Source organism: Papilio xuthus, unplaced genomic scaffold (genome assembly GCF_000836235.2).
Source record: "Papilio xuthus unplaced genomic scaffold, Pxut_1.1 DF825752.1, whole genome shotgun sequence".
NCBI lineage: Eukaryota > Metazoa > Arthropoda > Insecta > Lepidoptera > Papilionidae > Papilio > Papilio xuthus.
In genome coordinates, this window is record NW_013532897.1 from 1 (window position 1) to 26,754 (window position 26,754).

General features: G+C 33.5%; 4 protein-coding genes across 4 annotated transcripts in view; 2 read left to right on the forward strand and 2 right to left on the reverse strand.

The window, feature by feature from the left end:
• Positions 1 to 25: 25 nt before the first annotated feature.
• Positions 26 to 2,404, forward strand: LOC106125910 (uncharacterized). The gene is made up of 6 exons (XM_013323331.1): positions 26 to 116; positions 305 to 441; positions 608 to 765; positions 1,157 to 1,299; positions 1,661 to 1,768; positions 2,044 to 2,404. Exons 3-6 carry the CDS (start codon positions 660 to 662, stop codon positions 2,179 to 2,181), a joined length of 495 nt encoding a protein of 164 aa, XP_013178785.1. The 5' UTR covers positions 26 to 116; positions 305 to 441; positions 608 to 659; the 3' UTR covers positions 2,182 to 2,404.
• A 315-nt stretch (positions 2,405 to 2,719) lies between these two features.
• On the reverse strand, positions 2,720 to 3,754 carry LOC106125911 (U11/U12 small nuclear ribonucleoprotein 25 kDa protein-like). The gene is made up of 3 exons (XM_013323332.1): positions 3,451 to 3,754; positions 3,227 to 3,298; positions 2,720 to 3,082 (listed from the first exon to the last, which is right to left on the reverse strand). Exons 1-3 carry the CDS (start codon positions 3,595 to 3,597, stop codon positions 2,834 to 2,836), a joined length of 468 nt encoding a protein of 155 aa, XP_013178786.1. The 5' UTR covers positions 3,598 to 3,754; the 3' UTR covers positions 2,720 to 2,833.
• A 1,346-nt stretch (positions 3,755 to 5,100) lies between these two features.
• LOC106125907 (arginine/serine-rich protein 1) lies at positions 5,101 to 7,201 on the reverse strand. The gene is made up of 3 exons (XM_013323328.1): positions 6,574 to 7,201; positions 6,012 to 6,346; positions 5,101 to 5,301 (listed from the first exon to the last, which is right to left on the reverse strand). The coding sequence occupies exons 1-3, from the start codon at positions 6,962 to 6,964 to the stop codon at positions 5,215 to 5,217; spliced, it is 813 nt and encodes a 270-aa protein (XP_013178782.1). The 5' UTR covers positions 6,965 to 7,201; the 3' UTR covers positions 5,101 to 5,214.
• A 2,596-nt stretch (positions 7,202 to 9,797) lies between these two features.
• Positions 9,798 to 26,754, forward strand: part of Patronin (calmodulin-regulated spectrin-associated protein patronin) — a 43,827-nt gene continuing 26,870 nt past the window's right edge. The window contains exon 1 of the mRNA XM_013323293.1: positions 9,798 to 10,136. Within this exon, the coding sequence (XP_013178747.1) occupies positions 10,017 to 10,136 (120 nt within the window). The 5' untranslated portion in view covers positions 9,798 to 10,016. The remainder of the gene's footprint in view (positions 10,137 to 26,754) is intronic.

The following is a 26,754-nucleotide window of genomic DNA, read 5'->3' on the forward strand; positions in this document are numbered from 1 at the left end:
TACATGTTAACATTTTATCTGCAGGTCAACTGAAGGAACATCAAGTGAGGGATCACATAACAGTGCAGGATGCGACGCCGCTGTGTTCTGAAGAACATTTGATCAATAAACCTAAAGTAAGCGGAACTTTTATAAAAATAATTCAAATGAAAACCTTGTCACATTGTCATACAGGTATAAATGTATTCACATATCTTGGCGGCTCTTAATAACGTGCAAGTCGCTATGCAGCAGCACGCCGATGACCTTGGGCCGCTAAGATATTTAAAAGAACTATACTATATTGTTTTGTTCGTGTGTACAGAACAAGGCGCGTCCGCCGGTGAAGGACTCGACAAGTCACGCGATCAGCGATACATATGAGCAGTTGACGCTGGTGCTGCCCGAGGGCCTGCTCTGCCGCGAGTGTGACACACCGCTTGACAGTGACAAACACTTCCTGTATGTACAACTTTGTCTTGTCATGATATATTCATGTTGTCTGTGACATTAAATCAGCAATTGTGAATGTTGATCGGTCGGTAGGCAGATCGGTCCAGTGTGATTTTTCCCCATTGGATTAAATTCATAGAATTAATTGGTTTTTATATTAATCGTATGTTTGCAGTGGTTACACGAAGTGCAGCAAGTGTCCATACGCGACATCGTGTTACCGCGCCATGCTGAACCACAGCGGCTGCTGCGCCGGACCGCACTCGCTGGAGGACGCGCCGCGCGCCGCCCCCCACACCACGCACTGCCTCTGCGGATACAGCACTCACATCGGTCACTATTATATTACAAATATTCATAATATCAGTTACATAAATCAAGAAACGCGATAGAATCTTACTCAAAAAGGGTAATGAAATCTTACAAAGCCTTACTTGGAGATGATAGGTTCAGAAGTAACTAGAATCTCATGTAATGTGAAGAAAACCTATCACTATAGATGTCAGCATGATCAAGATTGAATGTAGCTCCAAAAATATACCACATATACAAAAAACACTTTATTTTATATGCAAAGTATTCTGTAAACTGTGGCTATAGCAATCGCTAGAAAAACGTAAAAAAAAATAACAAATGACAGATTTTTGACGCTAGCGCCATCTACTTAGAGCTTTCAGTTTCATTCCCTATTATTGACGAGGTGTTATGTTTATATGTGATTCAGGTACGGACATGCTGACACATTTGTTAATGTGTGAGCGCAAGACTGCTTACAGCTCGGATGAGGAGGCACGCGCTAACATCGTGAACGCGGAGGAGCAGACGCACAAGCCCGCACCACCAGCCGACACATCGCCTCTTGATACTGTCAGTACTACCAACATTACATACAACTATCTCTGTTTTTTCTCTCTTTTATTGTGAAAGTGTCCATAATATACACCGACAAAGATACCTGACCCGGTGAGAAAAAGTCAAACTTTAGTGTAACAGCTCACTAGCGCCCCCCTATCAATATCACAAGATCCTCTTTGTCCTGTAGATATTGCATTTTCTTACTTCTATATCTAAATATATAATTTCTATATCATGTTTTACCTATTTTCTGACAGAATTAATTGCGATAGCGCCACTCTTACTTGCCCAGCTATCCTAGTTTGAGTACATATTCTGTAATGGAAACTCGTGGTATCTGACCGTCGCGTAATAGTGTGTGTTATGTTATCAGCCATTGGAGAGCCTGTCATCGATGTCAGACTACGCGCCGCCGTCCGTGCTCAACACGCAGCTGTCGCTTGACGACCTCGCTCCACCCTCTGTACTGCAGCCTGACCAGGTCACACCAAATACATTTTGATAACACTACAACTTTATAAAAATGAATAAAAAATTTAGGAAATTCTGCTCTTGGTTAGAAATGTATGAATGTGTTATTACTGTTTTTTTTTTAATAAAAAGAATAATTATAACTAACGCCATTACACTCGCACTTATGAGTTGTTAATTCGCTCTTAAGGGGTTCTCTTAGTGTACACTTTTATACTAAATATACATTAAGGGTGACCATTGAACGCTTTAGTGCGGCTTAAAAATGTTGGAATAATATTGCAGCATGAGCCGGAACGTCTGGCGGACGCGTACGACCGGCCGCTGGCGACACCGCGCCGTGAGGAGCCCCACTACACGCTGGGGGACTTTGAGCCGCTGCCACAGGAGCCCCCGCCACAGCCTGACTTTGAACAACTCTAAAATTCAACATTGAACTACTCTGCAGCAAACATCTCTTTCATTCCTTGTGATAAAACAGAGACGGACATAGAATTCCACTGTCTTTAGATTGGTGATCACTGTATTAAAAATTTTGGATAATTGGCATTACTCCACTGAACATACTAAAATTATGTCATTTAATTTGTCATCTTCCTTTACAATATATAGCTATGGTTAGTTGGGCTCATAGATTTTTTAATTTACAATTTATTACATATCTTATGTAACTTCATATTTTTTGTCATAATTTTATCTTTATTTCTTCTACTGTAACATTATGTTAGAAATAAATATTTTCATTTGATTACTGAAGCCAAGGTAGAGATTTAGTTTGTAGGTATAGATTATTTTATATTATTTTTTTAAATGCATAATTGCATTCATCAGATATATAATAAAGTTGCTGGGTACAAGGCGAGTTTAACCTAATTCAGATCTAAAATATATTTAGTTTTTTGCCTATTGGTTATAGGAATTGTTCTACAAAGTAGATTAGTAGAAATGGCAAAAAAGTGGAGAATATGTTTGTTAAGATATAACAATCTTATTTTATTTTACAAATGTAACAATTATATAATAACAATGAAATAATCAGCTTCAATATTATGTTTTAACTAACAATAAACATGTTTTAAGAATAAATTGTATTTTTTATTTTTTTCCTTCTTTTTTTGAATGTCAATGTAGTTTTGTTGGTAACACCGTAATCTTCAATTGGGTTTGCATTATTGTCCAGTATTATACCATCAAAACTTAAATTGTAAGTCTTCCAAATATATTTCCATGATATTTTCACTTTGCTGCCAGTCCTTTTTTGATGTATTTCAAAATGTCTGGCAATTGCCTTCTTTAGATCACCAACACTTGCCGTTTGTGGTACCTGTAATTTGTAATATAAGCAATATATCTAAATTAAAAATTAAAAATAATAAATGTTATAAAAAAAAGATTTCTGAATGTATAATCAGAAAAGATTCTTGTTTTTTAAGTAGTATCAGCTGATGTTGCAAAGTAGAACACTTACAATCACTTTTAATGCTGGTTCATCTTCTCTGGAGATAAAAATCCTTATTGACTGACCATGCTCCACTGCTATCTATAAAATATTTTTAATTCGCATATTTGTCAATTTTTTTTTTTATATTACCAATTATCCAACAGTATTGAAACATTTCTTTATAGAAAGAATTAAACATGAAATTGGTCAATAACACACTGGCTAAAATTATTTAAAAAAAATCTTAATACCTGTGACAGTATTTCTTCTATAATAATGTCTGATGGTAAATCACATAATAATGAATCATAATTTAACAGTTTGAAAAGAGAGGACTCGGTAATTTCAAGTAGTTCATCATGTGACACGCTGTGTGCAACATCATCAATTTCATCCATATCAAAGATTTCTTTTTAAAAATACTTAATTCGTCTAAGATGAAATAAATGACATGTTTACATTAGAAAGACATATTAATTATAGCGTTTTTATAAAAAAATCACAAGCTAAGACAAAAAATAAAATAACACATTAGCAATATTATCAAAACATATCACAGAGATTATAGGTGCAGAAAAGTTGACAGTGAAGTTTCTGTATAAATGATAATTTATGGGACTCTTCGTAGGGATAAAAGGCAGGTTGATAATGATTTATTAAATTAAGGTCACAGATTGACGCAGAAAAATTATATCAATAATTTATTTTATGTTTGTTAATGTTTTGAATTTCTATTTGTCATTTTGACATCAATTGTCAATGTATGCTTGACAATGTCATTTGTTACGAGCAAAAGGCAAAGGATTATAGCCAGATGCCAGATAGATGTCTTCAAAAAAACTTTGAAATTGGACATCGACCTTAATAAGGCTTCATTGCAGCTTATGAAGAAAGGCACTGATACATTATGACTGTAACTAGACTGGAACGGCTCTGTCTGGAAGCAAGAACGAAAAAGAATAGTAGACTAGTTTTAACACTACGCTTATAAAATTCCCATAAATTGGTGATGTGAAAGTATCGTTATTGTTGCGTGAGGGTATACTTATATTTACAATATTCTAAATTAGACATTACTGTGGTTTTGCATTTTCACAACATTTTTAATCTATATCCAACACAATTATTTTTTAATATTTTATACTCTCTGGTCAATTTTGACACTGAATTGAATTGAGGTTAGAAAAATTACTGGGCTACTGAGCTGGTTTTGAAAATTAAATAAAGTACAAAGATAATAAGAAAATATATTTAACTGGTAATAAGGAAAATCATCAATTAAACATGGATTCTCTATCTTCTGGATCATTGAGTGGTGTACAAAAAGAGGAGCTTATGGACCAAGTCAAGCAACAAATAGCAATAGCTAATGCTCAAGAGCTTCTTACGAAAATGTCTGAAAAGTGTTTTAAAAAATGTATCGGCAAACCTGGTACAGCTTTGGATAGCTCGGAGCAAAAATGTATTGCGATGTGCATGGACCGGTACATGGACGCATGGAACCTTGTCTCACGGACTTACAGCACTCGTATTCAACGAGAAAGAAATAATATGTGAATTTATAAGGCATTTACATGGTGATGACTCTAAGCAGTTCTGTAAATAGAGAGGAATAGTACTTTCTGGGCAATATTCACTTGTGAGTTAAATGCAACTGGTTGTTTGTTGTGTTATATAATAAAATAATATAGTTTGAGTTTTCTATAATCTTTTATTGAAAACGTTTTGACATGATATGCGCTTGAAGCAAAATTTTTGCTTTATCAGAAATACTTGAAGTAATTAGACAACTGTGACATTGAACAAGCCATTAAAATTGTTAAACATCACTATGGTTTTGTATCATTTTTACAAAAAGAATTTTAAAAATTTAATTTTACAATAAATTAAAACACAATTAGTGTTGTGAATCAAAAAATATAATTTATTTATTACAGATTGTTTCTAATTTTTTCACACCACACTGACAGTATCTTCCAAAGATTTTAAGGAAAATTGACACAAAATGTTAGACGTTAAATTTCACCTTTTAACATTTTTTTTCTATACTGATAAAGTTTTTTCACCCACATTTCTTTGAGTTCTTCTTCACTTGGTATTTCCTAAAATATAAAGTACAACTTTAGTTCTCTATTATACTAAAGGTAAATATTGTGTATATTTTACAATGAAAAAATCTTCAGGTCTATAGGATAATTTCTAGGTAAGTTCCTAAACTGGGGTTGTTTATAAAATTTGAATAATTGTTTGCAGAAAAGGTGCCTTCCGAAAACCTTATAAGTATGACCAGTTTTACATTTTAGTATGAAAAAATATGTTAAGTTTGGATTTAAAAAAGATTGTCAGATTCTATTTTGGGTGACTTTTAAAATGAGGTAAAATGTATAGAAATAAAATAAACATTAAAAAAGTGCTAGTTTTGGAATATTTTGGCAGTTCAAGGTCATTGACATGCTCTGCGGTGCCCTACGCCAGATACTGTACCCCGCTACCTATAAAATGGTTTCCTGTGCAGCAACTTGTGTGAAGTAAATAGCTATCAAGATAACTGATATGTTACTATTGAATATATCTTACTAATATAATAAATGCAAAAGATTAGGCATATGGATGTTTGTTAGAAGGTATCTTCAGAGCGGCTGCATGTATATAGCTGAAATTTGGCACAGATGTAGAATATAGCCAGAAAGTGCACACAGGTTAATTACACTTTTAATTCCACACAGGTGTAGTTGCAGGCGACAGCTAGTCTATTATAAGACTAAATGACAATAGATTTACTTAGATGACCATAAATGTAAAATAAACTCACATTAAAATTTATAATTGAATCATCATTGTCCAATTTAATTTCCACTTCTGGAACTTTAACTGTATCTGAATTCAAATCAATCACTATGTTCTGGGATTGCTTTTTATTTTTCGTAGATGTAAATGACTTGGGAATGAAACTGTCACTGTTTAATTCTGCTAATAAATTTCTGTCATGTATTGTTGGCATGTCCTCTTTAATTTCTATATTTTTATAGTTGTAAGTTGGTATCTTTGTCATAGTTAAACCAAGAGATTCTGCAGCTTTTATTGCTTTTTCCACTTTTATTTCTGTGTCATCTAGGTTTGGTCTTCTTGAGGATAGACTTGGGTGTTCTGAAAATAATTTAAAATGTACATTTTAGTAAATATAAATTATTAAGATACTGTTGTTTATTTTGCAAATAATAAAAACTGACTTATAACATTGTGTATAGCTACAGTCAAACAATGCTTACAAAATGTAGCAATTGCTACTTCTTTTATCAAACAAATATATAACAAACAAAACCCTTACAATTAATAGAAATATACGAATTTCTACAAAAAAATTATGAAATTACCTGATTCATAAGAGCTTCGACTGCTTGACGATTGAGATCTCTTATGTTTTTTACTACTTTTGCTGTACTTAGATCTACTTCGTGAACTTGATCTTGACCGGGAATATTCTTTAGACGGAGATCGTTTCGACCGTTTGGCTTTGGATCTCGACGAGGATCTTCTTTTGGACTTTGTCTCGTAACGTTCCTTGGAAGGACTTCGAGAGTAGCTTCGGCGTTTATATTTTGATCGTGAAGTCGATCGTTTTCTTCTATGACTGCTAGACTCCGAACGACCTCTTGAACGTGAACGTTTTTTATGTTTAGATTTAGGCTTTTTTCTTTCATATGACTCTTCAGAACTAGAGGAGGAACTACGTTTGTCCCGATATCGACTCTTTTCTCGTGGCATAGTAATATGATCCGGGATACGCTATATGCAACTATTTTTAATTCCAAATCAACAAAAAAATATTGAAATTAAGACAAAATTTACATAAAATCATGAAACTAAAATCGCACGACATTTTGACGTTTGTTGTACGTACGCCAGTGTTTCCAACAACTACGAACATGATATAGCTCACCATATAATCGAGGTGGGCTGAAGGTAATCTGAATAAGTAAAAGCGTAGTTTTTAATCATGTTTTAAAAGTGTTTCTTTTTATAAGCAAATTTTTGTATTAATTTAATGTCATTAACAAAAACCAAAAGAACATTGTACAGGGTACTTGCCCCTCAATTATTCTAAAAGGGGACCAGTCACCATGTCGAGTAGCCTAAACTAATAGACGACAAATCACCTACGTTGGCAACACCACGGACGCTCAACGTTTGGTTTGTGCTGTCAACAAGTCGATAGTTACACAGACTGCATTTTTTCACTAAAAATAATCAGCAAGTATTCATTATTTAATTACTTTATGTAATTTTATTAAAATTTTCATTAAATTTATTAAACAAAACGTACATGCATGTGTAGTTTCATAACGCTTTTAAAGTGAAAATCCCAAAGCATAATTGACAAGTAAACAAATTTGCGTTAAACGGAAAACATCTTAGGGCAGCGACCAGTTATAGTCGGCCTCGATGACGGAATGTGTGAAATTATAAGATGGTGATGAGCAGTGTTTTCTCAATTGTAGATTAAGTATCAATTATAGGTGCTATAGTTTAATACAGAAATAATTGAAATGCGTCCAACGTTGTGATTGAATAAACCTTAAAAATATATTTTGTGTAGTGCACTTGCAAGTGTTGAGCGTGTTTAGTTGGATCATTGACATTGTTTCTTGAGAAAATTTTGAACTCGTCGCGTTTGATATGTTTATGCTTGCATTGTGTACCTTTAGTAGACCCAGCAAATGGATTAAACGTTTCTGATGTTTTCAAACCTATGGAGAGGCAGGAGCGAACATATGCCAACATGGAGGCCACAGATACTGTGGACACCAAACAGGTGAGGCCGATATCATTATAATTGCCGGTTGATCGCAGTTTCACTTCTCTGCGCACATGGTCTTTAGTCAAAAATTATATTAATTCGTGACTAAAGTTGTTTAAAAATATAAACATCATTCTTAAATTATTTTGTTAATCAAAGCCAACTTTACATCATTTCGATAACATGTAATGATTTACAAAAAATAATCGTTAAAAACGATATTTAAATAATTTCATTCAATTAATATTAAATTGTATTGTCTGAATCATTAAATAAAACCAAGGTGGAGTGTGGGTGAAGTAGACTGCATCCCACACTGAGGCAGAATAAATTATCAGCATTAGAACATTGTTATGAGCCATACATGTCAAATGGTATGTGTGGGGCCTCCTTTTGTCCATGCACCTTATGTGGCTGTTTATAATTGGCTTTCTATAAAAAAGAGACAAATTATGTGTTGATAAACTTATCAATAATTTTTACTTATTTGTTGTTATGTATTTTAAAATTTTAAAGCTCCTGCAATTTGATAATAAAATAACTGCATTTGTTTTTTATAAATATTGCCACATACAATTTCAGTTATTTTTAAATAAACAAAGACTACATTCATCTGACAATTTATTGTGATTGATAAACTATTTTTGTTTACATTTATAGATACGGAAATAAATGTAACTGTTATTTCAACAATATTAACTAATGTTAGGTGAACCGCTTGTTTGTCTCCTTCTCTTATAAAAAAGAAGACTAAAAGTTTATGTTACTAAAGGTACTGGTTAACTTACATAAGATAATAATTATAAGCCTAAAATTTAAAAATAAATTAAAGGCATATCTTAACTATAAAGATTTATAAAGCTTTGAAGAATTGCTTAGATCAACAATTAGTGTATTCTTTCATTCTTTCTTACAATTAAATTGATTAATTTTAATATATTTTTTAAATATTTAGTAAAATTTATTGCTCAAAAATATGCGTCTCTATTTGTATTAAGGTATGAATTTAATCATCATTATTAACCTTAAAACTTATATAAATAAGCCAGATTAATTATACCCCGTCATGGGAAATCATGGGCTTTGATACAAATTGAGAATCAACTAAATCGAGCCACGCGTTTGGATTAATATGACATAAGTAATTTTAAGAATACGCACTTGTTTATTTGCGAAATATTATCCTTGATTAGTTAAGTAAAATTATATTGTAGAATTAAATCATTGCAGTGTAGTGTCATTTTATAAATGAAATAAATAGTTTATCACACAGTGGTAGTGAATTGTCATACAGAAATGTCACAAAGTTTTTAGTAAGGTAAATGTGTTTATTTACTTAAAAGTAACCACTTGAAATTAATTCTATGATTAATGTGTTGGGTAATTATATAAACAATTTGCTAAGTTATTAATATAACTACTTAACAAATTAATGCACTTAAGCATGTTATTACATGTCTATAAATCCTCCTTACAGGATTAATATTTTTTACATAATATTGCTTTTTTTTATTTCATAAAAAAAAAATATTGTGCTCTTAAACAGTTTTATATAAATGTGATTTTTTAATTTATGATATAAAATAGAACTCGTCGTATAAAATTATTTAATATCTCCCTAAAGAAAGCACCACAGATATATATAAAAAGAAAACATAAACAAACATCAAACAGTCCTTTTGGTATTGTCCTATTTAATTACCATGCCTTACGAAATTAATATGACGGAAACACACAACTAACAAATCTGTATATCATCAAACAGTGGTCTAACGCGTTGGTAGGGGAAGCCGCGACGCCGCAGTTTGACGGCAGGCGCGAGACGGCGCGCGCGCAGCCGAGGACCGCGCGGAGTTATGTGACCGTACCAGTGGTGCCATTCTTCTAGTACCAATTATCTGTTACTTTGGTACCAGTCATCTATTACAGTAGCCTAATACTTTTGTACCAGTGGTCTTCTACTGCTGTCCCAGTGGTCTAGTCCAATCAATAAGTTAATTGTGTGGTGCTGTGCAAAATATGGTAGCCATGGTGGCCTCCGCGTCTGGATACGGTACGCTGCGCCGTTTCTTGAGCGCACCCGACGGTCAGGGTGTAGATGTTGGGGATGTGGCGACCACCACTTCGGTTGCTGTTTCGGTAAGACACATATTGCTGACACATGATGCTATGTATGAAAACATGAATTGTATAAACTCGTAAATAAAGGATAGAGGGTCCCAGAGCTCACAGTTACGAATTCAAAGATAAATACATAAATAGTAAACAGCTTTCTGGCATATGTGTAGGACATACAGACAAAACAGACTTTGATTTATATTATCTGTGTGTATTCTATTGCTATGAATATAAGATTCATGTCCGTGGAATGCCGATAATGACGCCACTTGGTCGTGTTACGAAGCAATGTCGTATATCGATGTTTATTTAAAAACCGATAACACACCTTAGTTTGCTAACAATCTTGAATTGCGATAAGTTTATAGACAGCTTTAAAAAGTAATCATTTGTTGGACCATTTTCCTTTTCATGTTTGTAATTTATTTTTTTATTGTTATTTACAGTTTAGACCATAGGAAAGGTAAAGTCAGAATTTGTTGAGTTTATCTCAAACGGAATAAGGACATAATTTCATTCAGTACCGTGTTAATAAGATATGAAATTGGATTAAAATGATATCTTTTCCTATTTAACGTAATATGGTTACGTGAACTCTGAAAAAATAATTTTTCTAAAAGTAAATCTTAAGAATGTATATTTTATCATATTAAGCACGAGATTAAATCCGTATGCAATTAGTGAAGTAAATTGTTAGAAAGTAAGTTATATTATACATCTATTATAAATAATATTTAAATAACTAAATATGATACCAACAAAAAGCTCGACCGATACGAATGCTCTCAAGTCGCTAATAAATTTCTAATTCGGTTAGTCAGATCGTAAAGTAACGTAAAAATCGATTCATTTCTTATTTAACGCTTACTCTACAGCCGGCCAGATTTCAGGCGGCCTGTGTCGTGCGATATTTGATTATTAAAAAAAAAACTACGGCTATTAGACCGCTGTGACCGGCCAAGACGGGGTCGTTAGCCCGACTTTCCTTTTTAAGTTGGCGCACAGAAACGTTCCCATCGATTTTTATACGTCCTTGTGTCTTGCGACACACGGTGACCTCCTACATAGTTGTAGTTATATCGATGATATCACCGTCATTTGGCCACCGGGATGCGCGATGGGGCGGTATTGACTGCCAAGGTTGGCCCAACAGACCGTGGCAACATCTCGTATGCACGGCTCGTTGGTTGCCCGCGAAAGGAGAACATCGCGCCGCTGGTTGCTGAGCCACATCATAACGCTCCACAGATATTTGCCCATACTAAGTTTGACCGAGTCAACAAGATCGAAAATTAAATCTCAGCGAATACATCAAATATCTTGTACCAAGACAGCTAGAGCTCTTTATCGTTATTTTTAGATTAGTCAAGAGTTTAACGTCAATTTGCATATATGAGAGAAAGACAACTATGATTCTACGGTCCTATCCTAATTATAGTTCAAGCTGCTCTCAGCTCTTGCGAAAGCTCTTTATTCTGTTGCGACTTTAAGTTTAAAGTTAAAAAGATACCATAGAGCCAAATGTTGGGTCAAAAAACAGTTCTTCACGCCAGGTACAGGAGTTTAGGTATTGGAGAGATTTTCTTGTTATACTAATAACTTCTATACAAGTGTTACATAATGTACTATACAGATTATAGATAAAATATTAAATATCTTTTAATCAGAGCGATACTAATGACTGTTGCAAACTCTTTAACGGCATTGCGGTCTAGACTTTTTCTGGTTAATAATAGATCAAGTCAATTTAAATTATCTTCATATTCTGTATGACATTGTGGAATCGGAAATGATTTACAAAAAGACCAAATTGATAAACACCTTTTAGTCGCATGTGCTTTTTTTTTTTACTAAAAATAACTTTTGGCCAGACGCTTACTTATATTAAGTAATTGAGCGACCTTTATTTAACCTTAGCTTGATATAAAACAGTTACTCTATGGTCTAGTTTTACTGTAGGCTTAGTGGGATATACATGTGTTTAAATCGAAATCTGAACCGAAAGTTGGTTCCTAAAACCGAAAAAGCGGCCATTGGGAATCATAAAACTAGATACCGCTATAAATTTTGCGTAGTGAAAACTTCGCCCGGACCAATACAATTGCGATTGCTGACTACCCGTGTATAACTATTGTTCGACCACCTTTCCCATTGTTTCTCAACACATTCGATGAAACAGCTCTATTTTGTATTAAACATTTGAATACTTTCATAATTTATCACGGCCTTATCGAATCTACTTTCAATTTAAGCTAAATTGTAATAATTTTTGTATCGCGTGCACACAATTATTTTTATGCGCTTATATTTTGTGTCGAAATTAACCAAAAAATGTTGGCTTTGTGATCTCTTTAAAAAATGGAACATAAATTTGAAGGATCCGCAATTATTATCCGTTTTGGTTCTATAAATTGACTCCACTTTAAGTAGGTATTATGTACTTCAATTTTTGTTTTTGATTCCCGAACTAAATGCTTTTTTAAGTACATACATAATATATATGTTTGTTCATATACAGAGCCTTGTTGTTCCATTTTTGTAGTGTATATCCTGTCTGTCCATTTTTCTATTAAGTCAATTTATACTGAACTTCCGGACAAAGATATAGATAACTCATATTAAATACGTGATCGGAATTGCGGGAAACGACACTGTTTGCTGTAGGAATTCTAATTATACGGAATGTCATTGGAAACTTGACGATACAAAGCCTTTATTTTTAGATTAACTTAAGTGAAATCGAAAATTACTATCCGCATATAGAAAACATATAATAGTAACTTAATATTTTTTTATTATTTTATTTACCTTTCATTTGAAACCAAATAAGCTTTAGTAGACATGAGAATTCCGCGTCTAACGTTTTCCATCCGCGATAAACTTATTTGCGATGACGAGAAAGCTATTTACTACTTATTTTTATAGTCGATATGGTAACAGGTCGGATATTTTAATTACCTTAATATCCGCACGTTTGCGTACACGAGAAACGTTTCTACGTTGCCTCACTAGCGAAATTAGTTGGTGCCAGTGAAATAAGTATCGTAAAATTTAATTTAGTTGATAGATATTAGAAAGTTGAAAAAGACATAGATTCGTAGATGGATTTTAAATTTATATTTACCTCTGTTTAAGATGTTTAAAGATTTGCTTTACTTTCCGTGTCAGTTTATGACAATACTTACGACAGAGAATTTTATCTGTACTTCAGCTTACTGCTCCGTCCTACTGGCCCATACTACGACGTTATAAATGAGCAAGGTACAAACGCTTTGGTACATTTTACGGGACCTTGTAATGCGGGTGTTAAATTCGCCGTATCTCCGTCTTCATTCGGAACATCTGATTGTTTTGATGCGTTTTTGATTGGTCCCCCGCCTTGGTCTCCTATAGTCCAGCGCTTCGCCTACGTAATATGAAAAGACCTCTGACTACAAAATAAAGCAATAAGTGTCATTGTTATAGATAACTTTATAAACGAAACAAATACATTTTTATTGTTATCCTCAAGGTTCGATTTATCTTTTAAACGTGAATGTAAATTTGCAATAAATAACGCACTCACCGATGAGATAACAAACCTGTTAAGTGTTTTGTGAATATCAATGCTTTTTAAATATTTAAAACGTAAACACATTGATGATGATGACTCTAGTTAAGCAATAATTTTGCATACGTGTTTAGTATTGATCCGGAATAATATATTTTAAAAGATCTAAAAGTTATTGAGCAGTTCGATAACGTTTTCTAAGAAAGTTGATATATCATACGACACCGACTAGCAGTTCTACGTATTGAAAGTATCAAAACATGGCGACAGTCAATGTCGCTATTAATGTACGAATAATCATATAGTACGCAATCGCACCAGCAATCAAAAATTAGCGCCGCTTTTAAACCGTACAGAGGGTGTGAAGATTTGTGATACCATGAAGACATGATTCCTTTAATAATTACATGTGGGACTATCTTGGTGTAGGTACTACTGTTTTTATAATAACGCTTAAAAATTTCATACACTTCTTTCTATGGAGTTCTTGCTAATATATTACAGAACTGTATTTTGTTTCTTTTCCAGGCTTAAGCCTTATGTAATTAGTTGATAATATAAGAGAAAGGCTATATAAGAAGTAACTTTCATTCGTTCTTTTATGTGTTATACATAAATGTATGTAGTCTATGTGTACTGTGAATTAATTCGTTTCGTGTGTGGCATTCGAGTGATCTGTGCGATGTGCACTGTTATTTCGAATCAATTCTTTCGTATTTTTGCTGCCAAATTATTAACGTCGAGGTCAATGAACTGTGATGCTGTGATTTATCTTACATACAATTAGTTCACAAATGGAGAATGTTTTTCTGTGAAATATTCCGCTTGTCAGGTAGCTAAACATATTATCGTGATGTTTTGAATAACTTTAAGTAGAATTTTATATGAAGTTTTAAAATTGTTGAGATTGAAATTACATTTTTTATTGGTTGACAATGAAAAAGTATATGTTTTATGTTACGTAATTTGATATGTTATTGGTATGTGAAAGTCTCGATTAGTGATAAATGAATGTGATAATGTCGATCCATCAATGAAGAGTGATAAGCTTAAACAATGGAATATTTGGCTTTATCAATATAAAAATAACATTTTAGATGCATAATATAAAAGTAATAGATATAAACATGCAATGAACTCTGTATTAAGGTGCATGTTTGGTTACCAGAATAACATACTGAGGTACTGTTTGTGACATTTGACAGATTGACCAATATTTATCGAACCAATGACCGACTATTAGATTAGTTTTGCCGTGTTGGGAATGACACGCAATAGTGTTGTAATTGCATGCCATTTCAAGGCTTACAGCTGGCTTGACAATCGCATGGGAAGGTTTGGTTGGAACCTTAAAGTAAACTTACCGTTTTCTACATTTATTCTTCAAATATTATGTGGTGGGCTTTGACCTTGACGCGACTTTAAATGGAAGTCATCGCGATTTGTCGATTTTACATTCTTTTGTTTTCACAAAACTAGTGGGCTTTTATGGCTTTTGAATTTCTGTTACTATTCTCACCCCACAATCGTTCTTACGTGAAAGATGAAAGACAGGTATGTTGTATACAAAGATTTTGGTGTCAGAAATCCACTGTAAATTATTTCGATGTTAAGATTATTAAAACAGTAGAACGGTGTTATTTTGTATTATAATAAGCTTGTTTCTTTTTATAATCTTACTCAAAGTACGTGCATGAAGGCGACAACAGTAACATAAATAAAGTCACTTGTATCTATGGAATAGTAATTACTTGTTAAGCATTTATAAATTTTCTCGGTGATTTTCCACGGCTTTGGTCAATGGAATGTACAGCCACTTCCTATATCTGAAGAATCTAATAATGCTATATTAAGCGTAATATAGTAAAATATGTAAATTTAAAGACCTTATAAAGTAACTTCTTATTATGTTATAATTACCTAGTTGTTTTAAATTCTGATGAATAAATTAGAATTGTACCAAACTCCCAGTAACATTGGAAAAGAAGCCCTTTACATATCGATCCCTTTTTATTGACAACAGATGTTGACCGAGTCACTCAGCAATCCATTTCAACGTATACATATGTTTACGCTGTAGATATTAGAACACAAATCATATCCAAATCAAATCACTCTTTTAGTGTAATATTTTAGGTAAAATATTTTATTGTAGTTGAGCAAACAGCGTAGAATGTAATCTCTTTGTCATTTTATGTGCAACGATGAGTTATGATCTGAACTACTAAATGTCTGACGAGTTTTAACAACTCTCCACAACATGACGAAGAAGTTTTTGTGCGATCACAATGTTCTGACCGTCTTTTCTTTTAGATATGAACAGATTTTCTAAAGTATGATCTGCTACAATGTTTTATATATGTGAAATAATAAAATGTAGTTTAAATTTCTTGAAAGATGTAGTAATACTTGTATGAGGGACAGGATTACGTGAGTTCAAAATGATGGAAGGTCGAATTGATATCTTAAGATTACGCATTAGATCTCTGCCTACACATTTTATAACAAGCTTGATATAGCAAATACTGTACGCGTTTTAATTCAAATGGTTATTATTTTTTTTTAGCTCACACTACCCTTGATATATTTCCGATGGCGTGAAGATTTCTGTAAAAGCGTGTACGTGTGTGTCTTCTTTTGTCTATAGCCCTCGTATAATTACAAAAATTCTATCTAATATAACGTTTAGTATTACGTATAAAGAAATTCTTTAAAGTAATAAAAGAAGCATGATTGTTGCTGATTAAAATTTCTAAAGTGTTTTTACTTTCACTCAATACATTTACTTTTTGTAGAGTCTTGCGCGTTATCGGATGTTTTATCTTTGTATTTTATCTTGACTGCTTGTCCGGATGGTTGATGTCACTGTCAATATTATTGTTCTTAAAATGTTATATTTGTATTGTTAATGATATTATTTAAACAGACCTTGCCTTTTTATTTAAGTGCCTATAAGTATTATGTTTTATTATACCAAATATTATATTGGTATGTAATAACTCCAAAATCAAACTTTTTATATTCTTAAAGTTTTTTACTTACGTCTTAAAGTTTTGACATTTTCGGCATTATTTTATCATCAAATATATTTTTAAGTGAGATGAATGTTATAATAGTAAAGAATTTATAAAACCAGTTATACGATCCCACGCATAAATTATTTTGCCTAGCTAATAACTGACCTTGTGTAATAGCTGAAATATCTTTTTGAAATTATGTTGTACTTAAATTTATAAAACTTCGTTTTTTGAAGTCGGTATCTTATATTGTGCTATCGTGTGGTAAATTAAAATAATCTGTTGTACTATTGCCAAACATCTTACACTTGCTACTGTCTATCGATTAGAGAAACGCTTTATAAATGATGACGTTTTAAGATTTAAAGATTGAATTGCATTTCATACAACAATATTCTATCTAATAAAGTCACTAATGTCTTAAGACATAGAATAACCAGTTGTTTTATCAATGAGATGTTTAGGTATTTATCTTTCCGTACGTTCGTTCGCGCACGTTAATAAGTCAAGTTCAAATTCAAGGTTCCGCAGCATTTTGTCTATTGTTTCGTTTTTTATTTGTAATCTTTGAGAGTGACAAATTGAGTGCAATGTGACGAAAGTGAGTTATTTCCAATCGCTTCCTAATTTGATCTCTTGTTTGTTGTTGAATGTTGTTTGGTTACGCGGTGAGTTGTTATTGTTTTGTTTGGACATTTTTAATGTTGCTCATTTGTTCTTTTGCCTTTCGTTAAATATAGCGTGTTAATAAATAAGTGCATATGAAAATCTTTTCTCTGGATAATTGACTGTTACAAGCTTTTTACTAATACACAATCAATGAATTTACAAGAAGCTTGTATGTGTGCGTGAACTAAAACATTACAATACAACTAGCTTGTGGGTCGTGTTGTTGATAACAGATGCGATAAGCAAACTATTCTTACAACTCACAATACACTGTTTGTTCGAACATTGAAAGCCTTCTAGTGATAATACGACTTGCAAGCTGCGTAAGTTAATAAGAAGAATTTTGATCCGATAAAATCTGAAATAACTTCCATTTGTAGAATTAATATTCTCAACGCTGTGTATAATCCTGAATATTGGGATAGGAATATTTGTAACAAGCATCCTAGAGGCAGCTGGCTTCTATTTCGTAATTAAACTTTATATAATGAGACTCTTCTTATTAAGAGATGAAAAAGCAAGACTTTGACAAAATTGTGTCATATAATTTTAATAAGGAAGAAAAGCAAAAGGTTCCTTTAGCAATATAGTTTTAATTAATTATTTGTTTGCATTCATTATCATGGACTAGATTCTAAACCGAGTGTAAATGTCGTGTTGTTCTCGTTCCGTACGTCTGGGGCTCGTGGGAAATCTTGGTACCCAGAGCCGAGCGTCTATAAAGAGGGGACAGTACTGAATGCTTTAGAATTTAGAGACGAAGGACAAACGGCTGGTGTCTTGTAATTATGTTAGTACAACATAATAACTAGAATTAAAAAAGTAATATAACGCCACAAACAATTATCTTCGGCACACACAAAATCAGAGTTTAAAAAGAAAATAGCGTATTTTAACATTTGAAAACGTATCACCTGCAAACTTGTCGTAAACATTGTAAATCACAAACACGCATTTACCTAGTTTTTTTTGCTCGGTTCCTGTTTTTTTAATGCGATACCTGGAACTGTTTCCCGGCATCTGTTATTCGACGTCCCTTGTCTCTCTCTTTGTTTACACTTTGATTTAACGTAGTAATAAAACCTTCACGGTAGGCAGGTAAATTATTTTGCGTGACTAACCAATTTATTTTTGTTCTTCATCCTTTTTCAAGTCGTCCTCAGTGAGACAGGAAGCCCAAGCTAGTCGTGGCCATTAAACTCGGCCAAGTTTGAAAGATTTATTTTAGTCTCTCGCTCACGTTATGTGCATATTTGAGAAGATTTTCTTCCCGTAAATCGTGTGTGATATCCTTAACGACCTGAAATTGAATATAACTGTTTAAATCGTCTCTTATGTTAGGAAGCATTAAGTTGTTGGCTTCTAACCTTGCGCCGTTCAATATAAACAGCATTAGGAATCAACATACATGTACTAAATGGATTAACTAACTTGTATATTGCTTTTACGCTATGACTTAACCGTTAAACATGATACGATAATATGTTGTTTATTCATATGAAAATATGTAGAACTGTTTTGTTCGGTTATATTATTCTTTTGATTTATTATTAAAAGTTTATACTGTGTCTATATGCCAAAGAATGATGATTTTGAGAATTCAAAGGGCTGATTCCTGTAGTTGCTCAGCACGTGTAACTCGATTTTACACCCTAGGATTTAAAAATTTACCAGTCCAGTTCAGACATTTTCTTCTTACTATCTTACTTTTTACTAATATTATAAATTCAAATGTTTGGATGGATGGATGTTTGTTTGAGGGTATCTCCAGAACGGCTTAGCGAATATTGATGCAATTTGGTACATATGTAGAAAAAGCGTGGAAGAACACATAGGCTACTTATTAAGCTTTTCTTTTTATTCCGCCCTGAGGGAGACGCAGGCGACAGCCAGTTATTGTTATAAAGCATTAATTAGACACGTTTTACTTTTTTCAACATTTACATTGTAAAAGCCAAGTTTCGTATTAGCTTAATAACACAATCGTAATCTTTAAATCATCAGTATTTCGGCGGAGGCATGACGTAATTTGTGTTATGTCTAGCATACGGTAAAATTTCAATTGATCGATCCACCGGCATCCATAACAGATGTTACGAAATGTTTGTACTGGCAGTCCGGTTCCTTGGCGAGGAGAAACATCTCGCACTTTCACCATCATGCACCAACTGGGTCATTCAACAACGGTACATCTGAAAGAGAATACGCGCGAGTACTTTCATGAATAATTTCACTAGTAGCAATAAAATCTTACACCTGTGATAACTCTTGAGAAAAAACAAAGAGATCTTGTTATCAATAGGATATGTTATCATTCACGATTTAAATATAGGATTGTTTGGCTCTCTGATAAATCTGTTGATGATGTAATGCTTTAGAATTAAATTGTTAAATTTGTTCTCTCACAGTTTTAAAGATAATTACGTGTGCAGCTTAAGTATGAAGTATGAAGTGTGCAGGGTGATTCTTAGGTTTCAAAAATAATTGAATAAACAGTTTGATGTAAAGGCAGTTGGACTTCTACAAAAGGTTACATAATGTGTTCAAAGTAAAAGTAAATATTCACAGACGTGGATGCAAATATGAATGAAGGTATTCAATAATAGCAAATAATTTTCGTTACAGGTTCTGCTTACCAAATACCAAATGCCTTGGCGTTTTGTCCGCGTGGGTCTAGAGGTCGAATATGATTTCATTGTCAAACGCTCCCGTATAGCTTGTATCATCAAATTCTCACTTCGCGACATTCATTTAATTTGTGTCAAGATTAAAACAATTGTTACAATTTTTTGGCCTCGAACTCCCAAGATTTATGCGTCCTCTTCGTAAAAACCATGGATACCATATAGAGTTGTAGCAGATCATTTTACCAGGTATTATGTAGGACAGAGAACAAAGACTAGTAAATAAGTCATTCGTTACATTTGAAACGAATGGATATATCTTTACTATGCTCTAATCTATGTCAGATTTATTCTAAGATATCATAATATTGACTAGGTCATATTAAACAAAAGTATCAGCCGTGGTTGAAGCGACTCTTCTCGACCATGTTCATGTAGTTGTGTGTATAAAATTGCAATGTCGTCTGCTACGCATTACCCAGTCAGTGTCGCATATTTACCTTACAATAATGTTAATCTTCGTCTGAGGACGCGTGGGCTTCGTATTTATAGTTGTCGGGCGCTATGACATCATCGGATCGATGCTTTGACGTTTTATAACATGTTACCTCATTGTGTATTTTGTGCGAATTAGTTTTAAAGGATTTATTGGTTCGTTAAAATAATAACTAATTTGCCGTTGCAAGATAACGATCCATCCAACTTTGAGATATGATATCCATTTTTAGTCAATAATAGTTAACTAAATACTTCTTTGATCCGGTGAATCGAAATCAATCTCCGAATGATTCGGAGCAGGTCTAATATAATTCCTGACTTCCTCGTCGAGCTAATTGCAATGTCATTAGTTCCGCCAGCCTCGAAAGTTGTGCCCACTTTGCCGCCGTTGCTGCCCTTGACTCGAGCCAGAGATCAACCCAAATAATACTTCCGATATATTCATCTGTATGAATCAGCATTCATATAACAAAATCATGAATTGTTGTGAAATAATATGACTTTTTTATAATGTTGGTAACTGAGTTCTCATGGACGTATAATTTTAAAAAAGCTTAACAGCAAAAGTAATCTTTCTGGATTCCACCGTCTTCTACATATGGAAACGGTCCATTTAACTATTAGGTCATAGTGGTTATTTCATGTAATTTAATATTTGAGTGAGAAATATCTTGTTACTAAACACCAGACGGTGGTAGGTCTACATATGGTATTGTGGCCATTTTAGGTGCACTTAATAAATAATGTATTTGACCTGTACAGTACGCCAGTTACGTTTTACCTTCGGCCGCTTGTCCGAGTCGTCCTTATTCGGACCTGCGTTAATCACTTCTTGTTCCCTTTATGTCTGTTGCTTTATTTACTTAGGATTTTTTCTTGAGGATGTTACTTGACCTTTTTGGAATATTATGAGTTTAAACAACCTTGTGAATATATCAATACGTCTGGCCTGTGTACCTGTACTTTCAAATTGTACTTTATGGTTACCAGCGTAGTTGTTACTTTTACTAACAACAAGTTTATCCTTTTATAGTATTTTTGCACAAAATGTTACAAGATCGTCGTGAAGTGCTAATCGTCATTTGTAAACAATCCCAACATTCAAATATTTAACCTCGCTGTTACGTAGGAAAGATGGACGGTAAAAAAGACTCTTTATCTTTCATTGGGTTACTTGGAATGTATTTTACTTGTTAAAATAATAAACATAATGTTTCATTCATAATGAAGAATTGGCATAGTAGCTGTAACAAATGATGAGGGTTCTGTTGTAGCTCTGTAATTAAGGAGGAATAAAAAGTTGCACATCCCATATCTTCCCAATTAATTCTGACGAGCGCGCATCGGACCACATCTCTTTGCGTGTCTGACTTAGCGTTAAGCGTTAAAAGTGTTTACTACTATACCGTGAAAGTAAACATTTTTTCTAATTAATTATGAATTTTATTGAATAAATCTAAAGATTTCGCATAAAAGATCAAGTTGTGTTATAGTTTGTTGTTATGTTTTTTGTATCTTAGTTCAGTATTCAGATTACGTAATATTTAGTTAGCACAGTTTGCGATTCTAGTTGCTATCGTAGTTATTGCTGCATAATAACAGTACCCGAGAGAGCCAGCTTAGTGCTAGATAGCTTCTAGATAATCATTTACAGTTATCGGATTTATTATTATTACAATTCATTTCTGAGACTCGGAGTTCTACTTATCTGAAATGATTGGAGTTTTGTTAATTTATATTTTATTACATTGTTTTATTTCTTTGTTTGACTTATGTAAAATTTTGCGAGATTTATCTTTTGCAAATAAATGTTTGCTGTAAATCTTTAAGTCAATTCTATAATTGCTTAAAAGTTTTGTAATTAAGTTATGATGTCATTACATACATACGCAAATAAAACATTTTGAAAAAAGTGCGGTTAACTTAAACAACTTAGGCATTTGTCATCGCCTTTCTAAAGACAACGAGGGCTCATTGTAAGAAAAGCTTAATGACTTAAAGTAATTCTGAGAACTTAAAGACGAGTCATTGAAAGTATGTTTAATTCGTATTTCGATTTATAAGCAGCTATGTGGGCGTCCGCGTGGGCTTGACCTCGCAGCGTGGGCAGGTGTTAACGGGCCACCGTCGAAACAACGCCTGTAATCGCCTGGTACTGTTCGTAATCGTCTGTTACCGCGTTCTATCGCCGATAACTTAGTTGCTGACCGTCGACCTTTTGCATACAGCTATAACTAGTTGCAATATTTAATTGTTTTTAGAAGTTCTTTTTGGTATAATTCGAAAAGTCTTGAATACTGTTCAAGTTGTTTTCTTCACTGTTATCGTAGGTCAAAAGTCCCTTGTTAAGTTTATCTTGTACTGATTCGCATTTAATTCCTTAACGTCGCTCTAAACTAAGTAATTGCTGTAGTAAAATTGCTTGAATATCCTTCGAGTTGCTCTATACGGAAACTACGGCTCCATTAATTCGAGTCCCATCTCGCTGGACGCAATGCAGCTCGTTGAATCACCGTCGCTAGAGAATTTACGGGGTTACTTTGCAAATCCGATACCATCTCGACCGCACACTGCCTTTTGTTAGGTCAGTGAACTCTATCGCTTTTGTTGTTTGTAGTCACAAAGTAATTAATATGGTGTCACAAGGAATTGATTTGTGGAAGGAATATCGAGTGTTTAAATGCTTCTGATAAGTTCTAAATATTTTATTGTTACCTTCTCATCGATGAAAACAAATACTTAGTAATGGTCGTCTCATCGTCTTTTATTTTAATTTCGACAAGACAGTAGTAGAGAAATGAAGAAGTGAATTTTTTCCAGTATCGTACATTGAACTTTGACTACTTTGGTAGCTAGTTGCACATATGTTATTATGTACTTGAGTATTTAATGTGGCACGTCAGGTGTTAATGGGTGTACGGGAGAGAGTGAAATGTTGTGGTCGAACGGCCCGTTAATTGCTTACACTAATTAAACTGTACAAATTCTGTGTAGAGAGTGCCCTGGTCGCTCCACTGGCCATGTGTGTTGCGACTGCAGCTTAGCGCATGAAAGTAGGTACTAAGGCCGCTTCAGACGATACTAACGCGCGCTTGTGTGTTAAACATTAATTTAATTATATTCTTCTGTCTTAATTGTTAATTTTAGCTTTTATCTTTATTAAAATAATCTTTTAGAATTCCTTTTCTTGTTAGAGTTAATTAGGTAATAATGTGGGGATAAAACATTCGATCGATGTGACAGCCGTAGCTTTTTAAAAACATTGTCTCATTCCGAATTAAGGCACGTTGATATCGTGACCTTTGTCGTTCATATGTTTTAACGGAAGTTGTATTTAACTAGACTAAAAGCATTGAAATAGATCTTAATATGGCTATGGACAAAAAGTATTGCGTCTTTACTTTTTAAGTAGACAAATCTTTTTTTAATGATTTTTAAATGCAATTTTACTAAGTTAAAAGAAGGATTTTGGCTTTTTAAGTTTTAATTATCGTTTAACATCTTTTACCGAATGTGAATACGTATGTAATGAAATACAGCAAGCAAACGTTAACGTACTGGCTTAAAGGATTCTATTCACGCGTCTCGTACAAGTTTGAGAAGCCTATTGAAGCATCTCTCTAGACACCATTCTGTACAGGAAACGACACTTTGCTTAGGTAAGCCTTAAGCGTAGCACAAGGGCTCCTTTTATGATCTCCATTAAAACGGCCTTTCTATATTTTTCAAATTCGAATATTTTTTTTTTATGATAATGTAATACAAAAACATTGGAATTTATATCACCCTGTATAATGTTATTTAACAACATTGTTGATAATTAAACAAGTGTAACTCAGTAGTGTTTATATTGTGCGTAAGTTTTTTGCTTGATCAAGCGAAAAATTCAACAGCCGGCTAAAACACTAATCGCCTATTCATTGATGCGTGTTCGCACTAATGTTTATTGTTTATATTTGCGTCTTTGATTACACTCACACGCCTAGCGCCGTTGAGTGAATCAAATTGCTTCGTTGAAATTGGTTCGTTGGTAAGGTTGTCGAGTTGGAGGTCATAGGTTCGCATGCCAACTGACTTGGCTGGTTCAATGACGTACTTCTTTTTATGAAAAAATAAAATAAAAAAGTTCCCCTGTTGTTACTGAAGGTCAGAGAGAAATTTCTGGTAAAACAAAAAAAAATATATAGGCAACGTTAGCCCCAGGTATCTAGAATGCTGAAATTTTTTACATCTTGCTTGTGGATAGCTTTTCCAATGATACAGTACAGAAAAGTATTAATTACACTTTTTTCTTTAACTGTACCATTGGTACAACTTTTACAGTTCAGTATGATGGAGTGTCGTCGGTGGGTTCTTATTCGGCAGTGTCTCCGCAGCGGACGGCCTATTTATAGTCGACGGCATGCGACGGCACGCGGACGACCTTTTTGCCTTATAATTCGTCCGGTACCGTAGCACAATCATATTACGTTATTGATAATCGTGAAGGCACGAAGAAACGTTTATAAATTAATATAAAATCTCTCGATATTTTATTAACAAAATGATGAAAATGGTCGATGTATTAATTTTATATTAAAGTTTTTATTGTCAATTATTATTAGTCCTTTTGCAACAAAAACTCGTCATTAATATGATGGATGATCTGTTCTATGTGACGTGTTATAACATACGGTATTTACGTTTACACGAACCTGACAGTTACCGTAACACTGAGTGAGGATTTAACCGTTCTAGGACAACTGTTTCATAACAAGCGTGTAATCAATCAATCCAGATGATTTTGACGATTGTAATTTTATGTTTATGTTGCTACCTATGGTTAATAATATATGGAGTTATATTTTAATTTAAATCACCCTATGTATCTTTTAGCAACTTAATAAATCGTAACAGAGAAATGTGAAGCCCTTCAAGATCTCTATAAGTGTAAATAAAATATCTGTAACTCCAATCTGCATTCTTTGGCTTCTTACTCTACACACATGTATTCCTGGGGCTCCTGGCGTGAGCTACGTTGGAGGATAGATGGTATTTTATCATCCCTAACAATAACGTATTGTAGAAATATAAGCAACCTTTCATGTTGTCTATGGACCTTAACCCGCATTGATTATTGTCTATTATAGTCGAGTGTCGGTGCGGGCGATCACAGAACGTCTCGTGTCTTGTGTCCTAACCTAGACTAGTACTACTATGATTTCTTTGATATTGAACAGACTAATATCATGGGTATAAAACCAACAAAGGAACGTCGAAGACATGGGAAAATCCTCTCAAACTTTACTTATCGTGATTTCCAATGACAAAACATCTGTCCAAAAAACAAAAATTTACTATTCCTCTACTATAGAAAAAACAACCATTATTTTGTATTTTAAGTTACAAATTAATATAAAATTAATTTACTAATATTATTTATCCAAAATTAGATGAGCAATAACACAGCGAAGGGGAGCACCTGTTACATTGGTTAAAATTAGCTTTGGTTATTTGTAACGTGTTTGGATACCTTCTCTCATAAAATGAAATTTTTGTATTCACTTAATATGAGTTTTAATTGTACAAGCTTCTTTTTACACTAGAAATGTAGCATTTTTTAGTAATTTTGTAATGGAAAATTGGACACTGGCCACAACAAAAGTATCTGACTTTCTAAAACTGCACACAGCTTGTTTACAATGCATCTTATAAGACGTATTACGATGTAGTTTAGTTTGCAGATGAATGCGTGCACAATGAGCGGACGTGGCCATATCGCCAGTTCACTATAATTGTCGAGTGATGACGCTGGCGTCAGGAGCCATTCCACTGTTGTTTGTATTATTGTTATCGGTATCAGATCGTTAAAAGCTTTTTAATAAACAATGCACCAGCTGCTTTAGAAGCAGGTGCAACTATAACTCATGGAAAAGTAGTTAAAGCTACCTAATCTTGGTCATAATTGATACCTCTAATTCATTTTAAGGGTTCCCGTACCTGGAAAGGAAAAAACGTAACCCTTACAGGATGACATTGTCCGTCTTACAAGACCCTTTTTTGCACTACTCTGCTTAGTTTAGTAGTAACATAACAATTGTTTACTCTCTATTTCTCATTTTAAACCAACATTAAATCCTTCCCTTAGTAACCATCGAACATTCTAAGTGGGGCAGTTAATAATGCTTTGAAATTGTACTACTTTATATAGGGATCATTTTTAAAACAAAGTCTATATAGAGTAGTCGAGGAACGTGCTTTATTTTGGATAAACTGAGCGCCTCATTATGACATCTGATATG

Excerpts from the sequence above, each read along its gene's own strand:
- LOC106125910 (XM_013323331.1), top strand. The coding sequence starts at position 660 with ATGCTGAACCACAGCGGCTGCTGCGCCGGACCGCACTCGCTGGAGGAC. Across the intron at positions 766-1,156 it reads CGGATACAGCACTCACATCG|GTACGGACATGCTGACACAT; the intron begins GTCACTATTATA and ends TATGTGATTCAG. Across the intron at positions 1,769-2,043 it reads CTGTACTGCAGCCTGACCAG|CATGAGCCGGAACGTCTGGC; the intron begins GTCACACCAAAT and ends ATAATATTGCAG.
- LOC106125911 (XM_013323332.1), bottom strand. The coding sequence starts at position 3,597 with ATGGATGAAATTGATGATGTTGCACACAGCGTGTCACATGATGAACTA. Across the intron at positions 3,299-3,450 it reads TAGAAGAAATACTGTCACAG|ATAGCAGTGGAGCATGGTCA; the intron begins GTATTAAGATTT and ends AATATTTTATAG. Across the intron at positions 3,083-3,226 it reads AACCAGCATTAAAAGTGATT|GTACCACAAACGGCAAGTGT; the intron begins GTAAGTGTTCTA and ends TACAAATTACAG.
- LOC106125907 (XM_013323328.1), bottom strand. The coding sequence starts at position 6,964 with ATGCCACGAGAAAAGAGTCGATATCGGGACAAACGTAGTTCCTCCTCT. Across the intron at positions 6,347-6,573 it reads TCGAAGCTCTTATGAATCAG|AACACCCAAGTCTATCCTCA; the intron begins GTAATTTCATAA and ends AATTATTTTCAG. Across the intron at positions 5,302-6,011 it reads ATTCAATTATAAATTTTAAT|GAAATACCAAGTGAAGAAGA; the intron begins GTGAGTTTATTT and ends TTTATATTTTAG.